The sequence below is a fragment of the Poecilia reticulata genome, chromosome 15 (assembly GCF_904066995.2).
Source record: "Poecilia reticulata chromosome 15, P_reticulata-male-v2, whole genome shotgun sequence".
Classification (NCBI taxonomy): Eukaryota; Metazoa; Chordata; class Actinopteri; order Cyprinodontiformes; family Poeciliidae; genus Poecilia; species Poecilia reticulata.
In genome coordinates this window covers 21,251,446-21,269,034 of record NC_088844.1, presented here as the reverse complement: position 1 = coordinate 21,269,034, position 17,589 = coordinate 21,251,446, and the positions used below count along the sequence as shown (strand labels likewise).

Below are 17,589 nucleotides of genomic sequence, written 5' to 3'. Positions count from 1 at the left end.
CATGCATCAGAAAATCTTTTTCATCAAACTCTGACGCTTTAATTTGCTCTCTGGTGTCTTGTTGAAGTTGATATGATTTCAAATGGTTTACTTCAGAAACGCAACAGAGTTTTCAAGTTTTTAGAAAACGTTCACCTGCTAATACCGGTTTTAATAATTTGCAATCTCTCTTTAAGAACTATTTTAGAAAAAGAAAACATTCAAAATATGCTGTAGAAGACCATAATTTATTCATAGTAGCAGCCTTATTTCCTGAGCAGCAACGTCCACACCCAGGTGCTGCTCCTTGATTTATTTAACTTCCTATCAGTCAGTCATAATCTGACTTATTGGTTCATCTCTAGTTTAGCTTTGTTAATCTTGTGCTGCGGCAGAGACTCTGACACTGGTGGTGGTGGAAACCATCACAATTATCCATTGACGGCACCCTTGTCACCACTTTGCTCACTTTACATTTTCCCTGCTCTCACCTACATCCTTTTTTGCCACCTTCAGACGTTCTTGAATATTTGGCTTGTGCTGCAGTCTTAAGTTAATGTCTTGCTCTTCTCAGATCACGTCCACTAAAAGGCCAGAATCTGTTTCTGTTCATGTCTAACGCTCGGCTCTCTCACATGTCTTGACCCTCCCGGTTTGACTTAACACACTCCCTTCTTTTCTGTTCTGCTCCCATCATTGCCCCTTACTATTTGATAACCCTGACAGGCATGCCAGGTGAGTAACACAGAGCCGTACTTTGCTTGTTTGTGTCAGCTCGCGTCTCTCCATCCGTCCGTCAGAGAGGGGAGCAGGTGTGCTCCTTTTCTTCATCTCATCTAGTGGCTTTTGTTTGTCCATTCTGTTGCATTTCATATAAAGGCTAAGACTTGACTTTTTTTTTATAGATCTGTCAAGTTGTTTGTTTTGAAAATAATGCTATATCAATCTGAGTGACACACAAACAAAGAAAAGATCTTAAAGATGCATCGATTCTTGACTAAAGGTGGGTGCTAAAGCCACTCAAGCAGCTTTCCTTACACAAGTAGATCATCTACTGTAAGTTACTTAAAAGACAAGCAAGTGTCGCTCTAAACAAACCAAGCTTTATAAAACATAGCTCTCCTCTTTGATTTCCTCATTGTGACATTTTGTTTGCATGCAATAAAAATGATGATTTTCTGAAGTAGAAAAATCACTCTTACCCTCGATTCCACTTTGTTGCATTGTATAAATGGTGTATATTTTGATGTATGTTGTGGGAAGATGTTTGTACCTTCCACGTCAGCATCTCTAGTGGATAGACTGATGATTTAGGAAATCTGTGTGTGTTCATTAGAGGATGATCAAAAGGAGAAGTCTCTGTCGCACCACACCATCCAGCAGCTGATCATAGAGAAGGACCAGGCCTTGGCCGACCTCAACTCTGTGGAGAAGTCCCTGGCTGACCTCTTCCGTCGTTATGAGAAGATGAAAGATGTGCTGGAGGGCTTCCGCAAGGTGCCACACTAATTACTCAAAACGTCTAAGTCAAAATGCCCTTAAAGCCACTTTAAACATCACCCTTCACAGTTATTAGCACTGATAAAGAAATTCCTATATTGCTGCAGTAGGATAATCTCAGGCCGAAAATTTGACAAAAATCCAGCCTTTGAGTGTATTCAGTAGAGGAAAACAACAGTGTTAAAAAAATCATCTCACTTACTGACAAGCATGCAGTTAATCAGTCCCTCCAGGATGTTTCAGTTTTTTTGTGGTTGTTTTAGCCTAAAATTATTGATTTTGCTTCATCATTTTCTAAAAGTTTCCCATTTTTTTAAACTTTGCTTTTGCAATAACATGGTCTTACAAAAAAAGTTTAAATTGTTGCACATTACCCTCCCAACAAAAGACAAGATTTTAACAGTTCATACTTAAGGTGCAAATAAGTATTTTCTATTCTTGAAATAGTAGGTCAAATACAAATAAAATCAAAGCGCAAAAGAAGATTTTAAGTTAACATGAACTTTATAATCAAATCCAACAGAACATCTCAAAATGGCAAATGTTACTCTGTAACAATACACTCAAAGGCTGGAGCACAGATGCTCTCATCTTGCAGGTTCAGCTCTCATGAGACGTCACGAAACAGGAAGTTACATTAGAAGGAGGCTGAGGGATTGGTCAAAATTGAGCCGAGTTGCAGTGATTGGTCAGAAAAGAAGTGAAAATCACAAGTCTGTACAAAATTTGTGAAAATGGAGTAAATTTGCATTAACAGTTGCGATCGCAACATCACAACATCCTGGAGGGACAGGTTAATGTTAGAGTCTCCAAAAACATGTCCCATAGTTGTAGCACACATAGTGTGAGGTTTCCTGTCTTCTCTTCTGCTCCATTCAGAGGTTTTCTGTATGATTTAGGTCTAAAGATGAAGAAGGATGACTTTTCTCTCTAGTGAACCACTTCTGTGATGTTTCAGTCGCCTGTTTTGGAACAATATCTCACCGAGAGACACGGTGATGACCCATTTCCTGTTAGAGGTCACCAGATTTTTATTGAAAATGTCCTGAAATAAATTGAAAATGTGTTCATGCGGCCGTACACTAAAAAGTTTCCCTGAACTCCCAAAGAGAAGCGGACCTGCCGCATCACAAATCCTCCACCTTTGCTTGAGAGGAGGCACAAGTTCACTTTGTGCACATCCAAACAGTGTTTTTACACAAAACCCACCTGGGCCGAGTGGTGCAGGAAAGGGGGACACACATTGGCAGCGCCTCGGGTCGCCTTGTCAAATCATGCATGCGATGCTGAGGTGCACTGAGACACAACAGATTATTGGACTCCATCCTTGGACAGTTTTATTAGAAGCATCAGCACCTCTGAACAAAACGCATTTAAAAAGGATCACCGTGCCTAGAAGACGACAGCCATTGTGGGCTGTTTGATAGGTAATAATAGGGGCGGCATATTTTATGACACGCATTTAAGGCGGCTGAGCTGACCAAAGCAGTTGGTTTCAATCAAATTCTGAGTATTTTGGCAAACTCTGTGTTTGTTACAGACTCGCTGACCCCAAGATGTCACTGTGAGATCTTTCTTCCATTACTAGACACAAAAAGTATGCCTCAGTTGCATTTATTTTAGCAGATTTGTGATGTGAAAAAAAGTCTTCCTCCACTTTTTCTCACAGTTAATGTACCCAAATTAAATATTGAATTTAGAAAGCAATTTCAGGGTGAAGTTGTCCCGCTACAATGAAAGATTATTTCATTTTAAGGATTTTTAGACATGGAGAGGTAAATGTGAAGGGTAGTGTAGTTTAAGGGCAAGACATTTAAATAAATCTGTCTTACTTCAGAATGAAGAAGTACTGAAGAAATGTGCCCAGGAGTATCTGTCCAGAGTCCGCAAGGAGGAGCAGCGGTATCAAGCTCTGAAGATCCACGCTGAGGAGAAACTAGACAAGTGAGTATAAACAAATTCAAATTATGAGTTTTTCACACCCCAAAAAGCTCTAAGCATCCAACCAATACAAGCTCCCAAATGTGCTTTTTATAATAGGTTAGTTCCATTTCTTTTGTTTTTGAGATGCATTACAATCTTTCCTGACTTCTTCGGAGTGATATTTATCCCTTTACAAGTACTGAAGGGTAATTGTATCGTTTTATTTTCACTGTTTATCTCCAGAGCCAATGCAGAGATCGCACAGGTCCGATCCAAGACCAAGCAAGAGCAGGCTGCCCACCAAGCCAGTCTGAGGAAAGAGCAGATGAAGGTGGACTCTCTGGAGCGCACTTTGGAGCAAAAGGTCAGCGATGACAAACACACTAGCATTAAAAAAATACTGTACCTTGTAAAAGAGTATTCATATCCCCTGAACCTTTTACAACCTCCTCAATGTACTTTATGAGGGGTTTATGTTTATATTGTTGATTAAATAAAAACATGATTTGAGCATTTTGCATAATAATACCATCCTAAATGTCTGATGCTCAGTTGCTGCTCAATACTTTGAAGAACATCTTTTTGCTGCATTTACAGATTGCAGAAGCTGTTGGCCATTCTCACTCAGTCACAATGGTGGAGCGCATCTTTGGATATTAGTTTCTCAATTGGATTTAGGGTTTAAACTTTAACTAGGCCATCATAGCACATCAATATATCCAAATCATTACATTATGGCTCCATGGTTAGGGTCATTTTCCTGTTGGCAGGTGAATCTCTACCTCAGTCTGATGTCTTTCGTAGATTGTTAGCAGTTTTACTCTCAAAAGCTTTCCCGTTCCTGCTGAAAAAAAAAGTTTCATAGTGAGGATGTTGTGTTCAGGGTGAAGTGTCTTGACGGTTTTGCACCATTCATTGGTGTTTTGAATGACCGGAGCATCTTCTTCCACGTTTGGTATTTCTCCCCTCCCTGCACCTCACCCAGATTTGCCATTTTACCTCAGCTGCTTGTCAGATAATCGCTCTCTAAGCAGTTTAACAGCTGTATCATAATAGGTCTACAGTTCCAATTTCTCAGAAAAGTTCAACCCATATGAAGACAAAGACTCTGTGTATACACAGTTTAGGTAACTTAATGCTTTTACAATGTTTTGCAGAACAAGGAGATTGAGGAGCTGACAAAGATCTGTGACGAGCTGATCGCCAAAATGGGGAAGAGTTAGCAGCCACGCCACAAGCTAATACTTTATGAACACAAAGTGGATCACTGTTGCAAGAAACGATGGACGTTTTAAGGCCAAAGAGGTCTTGGGGTTTTGCTTCCTACTGAGTCTCCACCAAAATGACCTCCTCTTATTACTCTGTACATTTTTTGATGTGTCAGTGTACCGTACTGTATCAGGGGTCTGGTTTAAAGTTTTAGAAAATCTATCATATCAGTGACGAGTGTTGCGTGTGTGACTGTGTGTGTACGGTGACGAAAAAGTGCAAGGATTACTCGTGGGTTGAGTTTTGTGTTTATGATGTTGCCATGACAGCCACTGAGGGAGAAGACTGTTTACCCGCTCCTGTGAGTTTCCTCCTCTTGATGCAAGGTTAAGGTAGATTTTGAAAAAATTTAGCCGCAGATGTTTAGATTTATTTGTACAGTCTTGAAACACTTAGACACCAATTGTCATGATAGTGTTGCATGTAAGAGAGAAAGAAAAACCTTGTAATGTTATTGTTTGTATATACTGTATTGTGGAAAATCCAAGTATAAAACAAAAGACTTGTCTGCATTTTAATGTAGTTACTATATCATCCTCACCCTGCTGCCCTCGTGTAAACATTTAAATATTTGTTATACTTGTCATAGCTTTTTTTGATGAAATTGTGGAACTTTGTTATTTTATTTGGGAATTTATTTTGATATAAAGCAAAACTAATCATCACTGTATTCAGTTGTGAGGAGAAGCGATTTAAATTTTGGAGGACTACATTCATAATTTTTCACAGGAATAATTCCTCTTCACAGCTACTGTACAGCATCAGCTTACAAAGCGCAATAAAAGATGGCAATACAGCTGAAGGTTCACTCTGGTCTTCATCTTTAGCTCATCACTTTACTGCTCTGTTATGCTGGGATTTTGCAAAAACATAAGATTTTAATTGACTTTCACCCTGTGTTCTTGAAGAACGCAGACACACATTGATGCATCAATGGACTAATCATGCTTGTGACTCTCCACATGCTATTTAGCACATTGTAGCTTACTTTAGCATTGAGGCTAATTTTTAGCATCAGAGTGCTGGGTTCCAACCGACGGGCACACTTTGGCAGGTCCCGTTTAAATTTCTTCAGAAATTTTGTAGTTATAACGAACTGTTCTTGATATTGCCTAATGTTTTGTGATAACGAGTATAGTCTACAGAACAAAGACAGAAATATTTACAGAAAGAGATGTTCAAGCAGAATCATTGCAAAGGCATAAATGAGAAAAAAACACTGTTTATCTTAAACTCCTAAGAATTGGCTGGAACTCTTTTGAGTTAAATGAATTCTGTTAAAAAGCAGAAACACCCGCTTTAAAAGCAGCCTTAAAATGTTACTTTCTGTGAGCACCCTATGTATCATCTGATATTATTCGGACAGGTTCAGATCTGATCTCACTTGCTTTGTTAAATTTCCTGTTCCCAAGTTCTCTGACGGGGCCCAGATAACAAGTCAGATTTCTAAGTTTTAAAATGTTATCAGAAAGGTAGAAGGTTTGCAAATTATTTTCCTTACACTTTACAGTTATGCAGCAGTTTTTGTGTTGATCTGTAGTAATCACCTTTGTTGTAAAATATCTTGAAATTTGTGGCTGCAGCACTGCAAATGCTAGAAATAATTATGGGATGTGAGCACTTCTGCACATCATGGTGCTTGTTGGAGAGCCCTAAATATTGTATGTTCATGTTATTTCCCTGAGTTACTCAACATATACTGTTACAGAAACTCACAGTGTCAGTGTTGGGCTCACATTGTATTTCACATTGGGCTCACATTGCATTGAAACATTTGATAGTTGTGCACATAAGAAAAAAATAATGTAGTTTACTGCAAGGTGAAACACTGGTTAAAATCAAACCTACTTGAAGATACTCAGACAAAGTATGCATATATATATATATATATATATATATATATATATTCCCAGAAGGAACAATAGCAGACATTGAGGACAGTTACAAGTACCAGGGAATACCACAAGCAAATGGCAACCTCGATGAGGTGACAATGAAAGAAGCCCCAGCCAAATACCTCCAATGAATAAGGCAAGTCCTGAAAAACCAGCTCAATGGCAAGAACAAGATCCGTGCGATAAACAGCTATGCCTTACCAGTAATCAGATACCCTGCAAGAATAACTAGTTGGCCAATGGAGGAGATAAACATCACAGATGTTAAGACTCAGAAGCTACTAACCTTGCATGGAGGGTTCCATCCCAAATCCAGCACTCTGACTAAACACGAGCCGCAAGGAAGGTCAATAAGGCAGGTGTTTCCTTGAGTTTTGGTTTTTTAAATTGAGGGAACCAAACCTTTAGAGAATCCTAAAGACCTTTATTGGAAATAAAGGCCCGTCTTAGAGGATTAAGAGGCAGAGCGACCACAAAGTTGATTTGTTGGATTCTGTGAAGACATTTGCAGCCTAAAGAGGAAATCCAACCGAATTCAGGAAGAATGGGTCTTAGTGGTTCCAGCACACAATCTCCTCCTCAGGGTGAATTGTTTGGAATAAAATGCTGAACATAATTCTTTGATAAATTACAGGCCTTAATATGTTTAATTTTTCTTTTGTGGGTTTGAATAAATAAATAAATAAATATTTCTTAAGAGGATCAATCAATTAATTAATTTTATTTATAAAGGACCCTTTCATACTAAACGCAGCTCTAAGAGCTGTACCAACAATAAGCCCTCAGGTTTCTCAGACAAACTGTTCCACATTCAGGAGGCATAATACTGGATGAATAATAAATGACTAAAACTATACGATCACGTAGAAGTTTAAAATAAGATCCATAAATATAAATATATATGTATAGAAAACAACAAGGAAAATGACAAAACAAACCCTAATCGATTTCTATTTGCTTTCTCTCTTTTCTTCTGTCTGAGCCTCACGTGGTGCTTCTGACCTCTGACCTCAACTCCTCAAACCTGTCCTTCCATGGACCAGATGATGTCCCTCCTACAAAACCAGCCAATGAAAATGATCGAGAAGGTCTGGAGGATCAAGAAGACAAAAAAGACCTCCATCACCTGCAGGGGACAACTGTCAGTCTCCTGTTGGGCATTTGGGCAGAAAACTGCGTGAAACTGAGCTTTAACAACCTCAGCTGGTCTGCTGTCCAGTATCAGCGTAGAGGAAGAAAAGCTAAACATGCTTCAGAGCTGTGAGAGAAGAGGACTCTGAACTGTTGACGCTTGTTTCATTTGTGGACAACATGGACATTTCCTGAGGGACAATCTGGACAACCCAAAGATCCAACGCCAAAACCAGTTGGACTGACAGGAAGCCAGAGGAGAAAGACGGGGGAGGATTTGGCTGCAGCAACGCCGCGACAGGTTGGGGGAGAGGGGCGAAAAGGAAGGAACAACCTGAATCCACATCAACCACTGTGAAGGATGACCTGTCTGTAACGTCCATTTAGATCATGACTTTAAATCTGACACAGCAACAGAGTGAGCAGCAAAACTTCACTCAAGTATCAAGTACTTCAACTTTTGACACCAAAGAGGACAATGTCCAGAGCAACAGCTAGTTTAGATGTTTCTGAACGGCTCTCCACTCAAAGAACTATTGCTGGTCCACTGGCGAGTGACCGAAGAGGAGAGTGAAGATTTACACTGTCCTGTTATCCTTAAATATGCATTTAAAAGAGAAAATCAACTTCAGAAATTACTTGGTTTTTTGATATGTTTAATTTTGACCAAAGACGATGAAATCAGATGTTGCCTGGTTGTTTATAACTTGGGTTTATTTAGAATCAAAGAGGATGAAGATCACTTTGAAACTGTTTTGTTTTAATTTGAAGTGTCGGCATTAGAATCAGATGGGGCAACATAAAAATTTTACTTGTTTATTATAACATGGGTTATATTAAGGATGAGGATGAGATTATATAAAATTTTAATTATATTTTCATATGAGGATGACTTAATATCACCTAAATTACATTTAGGATTTAAATTTAAATTTACATTTAGGATTTAAAATTAGTGTAAAACCTACATTTTCATTAAAATAAGCAACGTAAAATAAAATTATTCATAATTATCGTGTTAGGGATGTCTAAGGATTGAAATGCATGCTCTTATTTTGCAGAGAAGAATTTGGGATTAAAATAATTATTTAAACAATTGGAAATATTACTTAGAAAACGGTTTGGTATCCCGCTGGTACTTTACCATTATTTCAAATTCATCCTTTTAAAGTTTTGTGAAAGATGACAAAACATAGATGACCGTCTATATGTATACGTAGTCTTGTACTTTTCTCAGGCCAAACATGTACATTACTCACATTACTTGAGTTGAATAAACAATTTAGTGAGACTTGAGTAAAGCATATAAGCCTAATTTAAGTAAGAATAGGTAAACCAAGATACTGTGCAGAACCCTCAAGCTCCCAGGCCTCTGGTAGAGGACTGAGCTCAGAGGATGAGAGAGAGAGAGAGACCAAGAGAGAAGGGATATAGGCATATGCTGCCACCCCTGAAAAAATCCCTGCCCCCCTCTTGCCACCCCATAGATATTTTTCTAGATCCGCCCCTGGGCATGGACCAGTAGAGATGCTCACAGTATGATAATTGTGAGGAAAAAAAATCCACAGTTTCATGATATTTACAAAATATAATCTAGACGTTTTTAATTGCAACAATTATTGCCTTGTTCTTTTACTTGTGCAGCACAACCTTGTTTGTAAAGGATTATAAAAGTAATAGTACGATGTTACTACTATGTAACAGGAATATAAAGAATGTTATCCAAACTATGCATTTGTTAGTATCATTTTGGTGAATGCTAGCTGCTCATCTGTTGCTCAGGCAGGACCAGATATTAGCTCGTTTAAATACCAAGATAAAGCTCAGAGGGCTTAGAGAGCAAACAACCTGCTTTTCATTGTGGCATCAGAAGGAGAGACGAGTGGCAGCACCATGACGATCGTCCACTACTGTCTATTATTGCTGCTTTTTGTGTTCCTGCTGCCAACTTACAGTAAGAACTATTTTACTCTTAATATTCCACCCTTTTTTTTTTTTTTTTTACAAATTGGTTTTAGTATTTGTCTAAATAAGGAACTTTAAAACAATTCTCCACCTGTTATTTGACTTGTTCCATTCAGGCACTTCTTTAGCTACCTGTTTCTCTGTACATTAGTCCAGGCACTTCTTTAGCTACCCGTTTCTCTGTACATTAGTCTCCGCTTTTTGGTGGACGACTCCCTTTACATTGTGACACTTAAAAGGTAATGGTTGGACAGGACAACGCGACAGTTTGTTTTATTTCCATGAAAAAGGTATCTTTTAACTGCTTAAAAAAATATTCAACATTAAAACGTAAAATGGTATTTCCTGTTATGACTGTTGTTGGAGGTTGATTTCTGTTGGGATTCTAATAATTGTTTGCTTCGCTGCAGTTCATCCTCCTCTCCTGCAACCAACATGCAAAAGCAGCTAATCTCTTAACAGGCCTGGAGACTAATACTTTTAGCATGTGTGGAAAGCGGCTGTGCAGTGGGGATAGATTGGGGTCAGCAACACTCAGTGGGAGATATTTAATGCCAAGCCAAAACACAGATGAGCACTGATAAGCAGCAAAGAAAACCAGCAACAAGGACCATTTTAATGAAGAAATCTTTGTTTCCTGTTAGTGTTTTAGTTATACTTTTCAAGTTGTGATTTCCTTCTTTAACAGAGCCTACCTTTATAGTGACAGAGTCGACCCTCTGGTTTGATTTGTACGTCTACTGTCTGAACTATATCTGTACAGGGACAAACCTGCGTCTGTCAGAGAGACACATCTGAGGTGAAAGGAAGCAACTTTGATGGCGAAATACAAGAGATGTGCTGCTGTGAAGAATGTTTGAAGCTTTTAGTGCCTTTCGGCTCTGATCCTCTTAGGAAGCAGCGTTTGAGACTGCATGTCTGGAATAAAGGAGACGGGGATGGAGGGCTTTAAAAGGAACCGTTTAAATCTATAGCATTGCATAGGTCAATTCATTTTCAAATAGCTGCTCCTTCCTTAGGATAAGAAATCAGGGCACAGAAAGGCATTTAAGTGCTTTAAGTGCTGAAACTGGTTCCCGAGGCATTAGAAGTTTAGGAAAAATAAGTATTTTTAAACATGTGGACAGAACTGCTGTAACTTTCCGGTAGATTTGGGAAGATTTGTGCGAGACGAGGGAAGGGATTAATTAACGCCATCTCCTCGCTTTAGTCTCACTGCATCAGCGGAAGACTGTCACACATTGGAAATTTACACAGCTTGCATGTGCACGCTCATCAAGTACATCCTGTGTGAATAGAGATATCAAGAGTCGGGGTCTGTCTGAGACGCTGACTTGGTCATGCTTTACACCTGCATCACTGGAGCCAACTCTCCGTTTCTGCAGCTTTAAGGTTTCTAGGCCATGCCCTGGATACCGCATTAACTGTTGAAAAAAGAGCAATGCGTTGGGCACCTGCAAATGTTCTCTTTAAAATCATCGGTACCGATATCATCTTGGTAGATTGTTGAGGACAGAATGTAGGACAAAATTTAGATCTGCTCAGCGGTTTAATAAAATAGCAACAGTAGTTTAAAAGTGACCTGATATGCTTCCTTGAACAGGTTAGGACAAAACGTGCTTATTACATTTTTTGCACAAAATCATTCTTATTTAATGAGATTTTAGTCTGCTCAGTTTGGCCGATTTTGAGCTCCTTTTATAATGAGCTGCTTTAGGGCCTGTTGTCACTTTAAATCCAAATAAGCTGCTGCTGGCCACACCCCCCGTCCCAATTCCACATTTACTGAAACAAACAGATGCACTATTTACATAACCAAACATCTTTGAAAAGCATAAGTAGAGCCTCTTACACAACCAATAAGGATGCAGCAAACTGGTCTCTAAATGGTAAGTCAGCAACAAATCATTTGTCTCTTCCAGCAGCCACTGTACAGCACATACAACGGTAAAACCAGCTGACCAAACATTCTAGAGCTGAGGTTCAGTTCTAGGTAACAGGATGGGCTTCATTGGGGTTGCTAGGTTTTGAAGTGTGGTTCTGTTTAAAGGTAATTAGCAGTTAGTAGAGGTGTGCCGATCGATTGGTCACCGATCATAATCGGGCCAATTTTCATGAAAAAGTGCATGATCGGTGATCGGCGATCATTGGTTCTTGTTGCCGATACCGATCACCTGCATCTCATTTCGCAGCCTGCCTGTGCAGCTGGTCGTCTCTTTCCTTCACACTGCGCAAACGCGCAGAAACAAATCCTAAGCGATGTGGAACTATAACGCACTGAGTGAATGGGGAAGTTTGCGTGTTGCGATGGAAAATTGAAGCTGGTCAAAATGCATCAACGCAACGAAGCTAATACAACATAAAAACAATGCTATACTTGACGGAGTTTGGCTACATCGAGGCTCACTGCAGTAAAAAAGACATGCGGAGGATCAGATAGCAGGTAAAGCAGCGCACAGCTACAAACACTCACCCGGATTAGCATGACGGTCAGAAAGCTAAACAAATAACCCGCAAAATTATTTAAGTCTTTGAGCGGCGATGTAAGACGCTGGTTCTGCTCTCACTGTTGAACCGCTGCTATGCGCTACAGGTAGTAATATTTCGCAGACGGAGCGCCGCTTCTGCTCCACCTGGTAGTGACTCTCACACCGAACCTCTGCTTAAAGCTGCAGCATCTAACCTAAAAACAATACATTTTACATGCGTATTAAAACTTTCGCTGTCCTAACATGAGACAGATAATCTCTAAAAAAATAATCGATCTCCTCCCTGCTCTGCATAATTACTCCGCTCAGTCAGAAACAGCCACTCAGAACTAGCAGTAATCAGCTAGCCGCCATGCTATCAGGAAGTTTTCATTCAGTAACTCTGGATTGTTTATTGTAATGGATCCTGTATTTGCCTTTGAATGTTAAGTTTTATACTTGAATTTTTTTGGCAATGTTGAGAGGTTTTATTTTGACTCTTTACATTATTTAGCCTCTTCAGAGCCTTCATATGTTATCAGTCTGTTAAAGATAGTATTATTGATAGCAGTACAATTTGCAGAATGCCTGTTTTGTTTAGTTTTCTTCTTGGAAAAAGTTATTAAAAACAAGTTTTTGTCTAAATTAAGGTGAATTCATGGTTCCTTTTTCCACATAATGTAACAGGTAGTGTTTATGATAAAAAAAAACAAAATAATAATTATGTGATCGGTATCGGTGATCGGCCCTCATGGGTGATCGGTATCGGCAGGAAAAAACCTGATCGGCACATCTCTAGCAGTTAGTATTTTACTCACAGTAAATATCTCTCTTTCTCATCTTGAAACAATTCCAGTCTCAAAATTATCATAGCGGTTTTGGCAACAGTTTTATGAACCCTAGAAGCATCGTCACATAAGCCCAAATCCACTTTTGCATGGCAAATTAAATAAATGCATCTCATACTTGACATAAATGGGTTGACAATATTTGAAAATGATTTATTTTTGGTACCGTTTAGACTAGATATTAGCTTCAGCCTCTGGGTCCGTCTAGATTTTGCAGACACAAAATTTTCTACTCCAGATAAAGTATTATTAGCCAATAACCTTTTAAACAGAACCTTACTTCAGACATCCTGAACCCTTATATATATATAAATATATATGTATATAAATAAAACATGCATAACATCTTGTTTTGACCTTGTCTTTGTCCCATCGAGGCGAGGCTTTGAAGTGCTACACCTGCATGGGCTCTAATAACGATAACTGCAACCGACAAGGCTCCAAGTCCTGTCCCAGCTACTCTGACGCCTGTGCGGTGGTGGTGGGCCATGACAGTAAGTCTGCTGTTTCTTGAAGGTGTCAGGATCTCCTTCTGCGCATTTAGTTTCTACATTCTGTCATTCAGACGGCATTTACACTACGTTTTTGTGTTGGTTCTGCCTGCGTGCACATGACTGTGTGTGATGGTGTTTGCTGAAATCCAACCTGCTGTTGTCTGGAGAAACGTCCCAACCTGCAGGGGGTCTGAGGTTTTGCAGAAAATGAAGCTTTTTGCCTCTACTTGACAAATACCCTTAATTAGGTCACCATGTGGTGCTTCAGCATAAACATTTTAGTTTATTCATTTTTTTTATTTAGAAAAAAGACTGAAGTATTTGATAAGTTATTAAAGTTTTACAAAACTAAGAATCGCTTGTTTAAATCTTAATCTGAAGGAGGAATTGTTTCCATTTTGGGGCGCAAGCTTATAGTGCATTTTAAAGAAAGACTGGGGAGATGTTAATTTATCACAACTAATATTCATTTAATCAGATTAATCACACATGATTAAGGATTATGATGATATTAATATTATATTTACTTTTAGAACTGTAAGGTTTTTATATCCTAAAAATGAAATGAAAGAGCTTACTTAAAGGGCAGCTTACTTAAAGAGATTGAATGTTCTGAATTTTGATAGTTAAACTGGTAAAAGTAAAAATTTGACCCACAGTTGTAACTGGTGTTTGCCTGGACAATAAATTTTGAGCTATAATATCTAACGCTAGCTTTGAGAGGGAGGTTGGGAGAGAAAAACAAAGAGGGAAGTGTTCTAACCGCCTGGGGACGTCACTCTCAGCACCAAAAGAAAACCACTGCAGTGAACCAGTCTGGGTCTCTTGATCCGTTTTCTTTTTCTTTTTTTTTTTACTGCTTTCTTTCTCAGATCAACTGACACAGTAATATCTCTGCAACAGTTATCTTTTAAAGTGGTCACATAATTACATGACAAAATCATGCAACTGAAATCTCTCAAGCAGATTAGGCTCGATTTTGACTATGCTACACTAGTCTTCCTTTTTGTTACTTTTTCCCCCCGACTCAATCTGTAGTAAAAAAAAAAAAAAACAATTAGACCAGTAGAATATTATACTTTCCTGCCTCATTCTTTAAAACTAAGGGAGATAGTTGAGAAATATAAGCCAGCAGTAGACGAGGTGGAAATTATTTTCCCAGGACTGAAAACTGAGTCTAACACATTACCAACTATTTAAAGTTAGAACTAATCATAAATTAATTGTAAACAGTTTGGGTCAAATACAGGTGTTTTAGTTACCTGTAAGAGTCCAAGCTCAAGATGTTTAAGGTGTGTGAAATGTCAAATCCTGTTGCCTGTGGTCGCAACAGTTTCTTATCAAACCTGCAGTGATTTTAAAATATCCCTTCATCCCAGATGCCTGCAGTAATCTTTTGATTTGGTTGTCAGTAGCAACGCAGTACTTTTTTTTCGCAACAGCTGTTTTCACTTGTGGTGTGCTGATTGGCTTCTGTGAGACAGCTGTTAAATGGATGCGTCTCTCACATATATTTCTGTGTGTCTCATAAGGCGGCGTGATGAAGTCGTGTTCCTACAAGTCTTTCTGCAGTCAGGTCAGCAGCCAGGGATACAGAGCGCCAGGAGTCAGAGTTCACTGCTGCTACAGTGACGACTGCAACATTAAAAGCTTCGCCTCGCCGCTGCCAGGATTCAGCTATTGGCTGCTGTCTCTTCTGCTACTTTTGCACTGACTTTTTTTCACAGGACACACAGACAACCTGATCATGCCAACAAGAATCCATTCAGCATTCAAATGCCAACAAAATGCCAAAAAGACTGCCTGTTTTCACTCCTGATGACATCCTACTGACCACTACTCCACTTAGATTTGGTTAATGTATTTATTGGAGTGCAAGACATTAAGAAAAAGCTGCATACCGAGCAGTGAATTAATGCTTATGAACCGTATAAATAAATCAGTCAACTTGATGGCAGATAGGCATGGCCCAGTTTGCTAATCTTGAGTAAAAATACCACGTTGTCATGGCATTTGCACGTTTTCTTTCAACATTTGAAAGAAAATGGATCTAATTGCTTTTAGTTATAAAGTGAAAAGCAACAATTATTTGCTGCTGCTTCAAAATATCGATTTTTAGTTATATTAATATTGTACAGAAAAAAATCTATTTACTGTTAGGATTTCAAGGCTTTGACTTAACCCTGAACTATACCGCCAGATGTGAGGCTAACCCCCGACACAAGTTCACAAATTTCGCATGAAAATTACAACAATAGATCAGCTTCAAAGATTTTAGCTCCTGTCAACATCATTTGTTACAAAGCTTTATCTCAGCCAACAGTGCAGCAACAAGTGGAGGAGGGGCGATGCTCTCCGACAGCCAGAAAAAGCTAGTCATTTTGCCATTTTCTCTGGCCTGTTTTTAAACGCACTGTAAGGTATATAAACATTTTATAATTCTGCTTTTCCGCTCCCTTTTCTGTTTTGTAAAAATGATGAACCCCATATTAGATGCTTTACCACATCTAAACACTCCAGTGTTTGAGCACAGTTTGCGCTGAAATAAACAGTCCTGTGTTTAAAATCGCACCAAGGAGTGTACTCAGCTGGCATGTTTTCTGTGCTTTTTTGTTATTAGCCTCCTTCCTGCCAATCACCAACCTGAGTCACATCAACGCTCCTGGTAGGAAGTGAGAAGAAGCCTCTCACACACTGTTCACGCCTGTGGCCAGATGTGTTACTCTGAGATAAATTTGCTGCATTTTGAAGTTATTTACAGAGTTTCTGACATTGTGAACAGAATCTGGACACACCTCACAAAGAGGTGGCAGCATTTCTGACTGAAGGAATTCATGTTTTGATGTGCATTACATTAAAGTATGTCACTTTTTGTGTCTTTATGTTTAGAGCTGTTAATCTGAAATAATGAAAAGGTGAATGTAATATGAATAGAGTGTTCATTCCTGTCAATATGTGCATTTATTACTGTGGATTCTTTAAATACACCAGTGAATTATTGTGTGAAGATATAAAGACCCTCTTGTCCTCTCTGCGGAGTATTAAAGGTTTACTCATCAGATCATTACGTCTATTTAACTTTAGACATTTAATGATTAAGTTAATTCATTTTCATAGTGGACATAACACTAAAACAATAAAACTGAAGTAAAATTACTACATATTCTCCAACTTGGAAAAAAATTGGTATCTATGCTGAATATTTTGGAGGGGTGCGGAGGTTTTAATTATCTTTAATTGGAATTTATTATTGTCGCAGTTCATCAACAGTTTTCACAGTAAGACTACAACAAATACCCACCCCTTCTGAATAACTGTTGATTCTGGGTAGAACAATCTGGAAGAAATCTTCCATCTTCATTAATCCAACCACTTTGTGCCATTGCACAACACAACTTGAACAACAAACTATGCAACACGAAGTTGCCTTATTATCCTGTAGCCAACAACATGCTTGACGCAGTTGGTACAGTGTTCTTAGGTTTAAAGGATGGATGGATGGATGGATGGATGGATGGATGGATGGATGGATGGATGGATGGATGGACGGATGGACATCACCTTTATGGAACGGGATAGGTAATTAAGTTTGAAAATAAAACAATTTTCCCATATTGGAATGACTTGTGCCATATCTATTAAAATCTGTGAAATACTAGTTAAATTCTACACTTTTCCAGACTGTGTAGGAATTCTTTATGCCACGTCTCTTCCTGCATGTCTGCTTTTGTAATTCTCCCAGCCTCCACTGTGGGGCAGTCTAGTCACACTTGAACGTCCAGCTGCCACACGCCATCAAATTTACAAAACTCTTGCAATTCATATCGACCGACCACGCCTCGTGGGCTCAGCAGAGATTAGCTTTAGTCAATAGTGATAATCATTGTACAGTTTTATTGCTGTCTGCTGGGCTTTGGACGTTATTTAAAAAAAAAACTGCAACTGCTTTCTCTCTGCTTCTTCTGTATTGCCACAACTCTTTGTTTTCCCTTTTGCTGCGCTTCCTCTCGCGATGTCCTGCTGCTCTCTCCTTTGACAGGCAGGTGTGAGAGTGTGAAGGGATTGCCCTGCAGAGGGATAGACACTGACCTCAAACCGTGAGTTTATGAAGCCCATT

General features: G+C 39.0%; 2 protein-coding genes across 15 annotated transcripts in view; both read left to right on the top strand.

The window, feature by feature from the left end:
* tacc2 (transforming, acidic coiled-coil containing protein 2) overlaps positions 1-5,467 on the top strand; it is a 58,507-nt gene extending 53,040 nt beyond the window's left edge. For all 13 annotated transcript variants that reach the window (XM_081616596.1, XM_017308954.2, XM_081616597.1 and 10 more), the window contains 4 exons: positions 1,316-1,476; positions 3,317-3,423; positions 3,646-3,766; positions 4,560-5,467. In XM_081616596.1, the coding sequence (XP_081472722.1) occupies positions 1,316-1,476; positions 3,317-3,423; positions 3,646-3,766; positions 4,560-4,625 (455 nt within the window). In that variant the 3' untranslated portion in view covers positions 4,626-5,467. The remainder of the gene's footprint in view (positions 1-1,315; positions 1,477-3,316; positions 3,424-3,645; positions 3,767-4,559) is intronic.
* A 91-nt stretch (positions 5,468-5,558) lies between these two features.
* ly6pge (lymphocyte antigen 6 family member pge) lies at positions 5,559-16,536 on the top strand. 2 transcript variants are annotated; one of them, XM_008430151.2, is made up of 3 exons: positions 5,559-11,551; positions 13,356-13,472; positions 15,005-16,536. In XM_008430151.2, the coding sequence occupies exons 1-3, from the start codon at positions 11,461-11,463 to the stop codon at positions 15,184-15,186; spliced, it is 390 nt and encodes a 129-aa protein (XP_008428373.2). In that variant the 5' UTR covers positions 5,559-11,460; the 3' UTR covers positions 15,187-16,536. The 2 variants fall into 2 exon arrangements, with proteins under 2 accessions (XP_008428373.2, XP_008428374.2); XM_008430152.3 differs by having other exon boundaries at positions 6,432-9,651.
* The last annotated feature ends 1,053 nt before the right edge of the window (positions 16,537-17,589 follow it).

What these genes read in the sequence shown, in the direction of transcription:
- ly6pge (XM_008430151.2), top strand. Translation starts at nt 11,461, where the DNA reads ATGCACTATTTACATAACCAAACATCTTTGAAAAGCATAAGTAGAGCC. An exon ending in AGCAAACTGGTCTCTAAATG is followed by an intron (nt 11,552 to 13,355) that starts GTAAGTCAGCAA and finishes TGTCCCATCGAG; the next exon opens with GCGAGGCTTTGAAGTGCTAC. An exon ending in GGTGGTGGTGGGCCATGACA is followed by an intron (nt 13,473 to 15,004) that starts GTAAGTCTGCTG and finishes GTGTCTCATAAG; the next exon opens with GCGGCGTGATGAAGTCGTGT.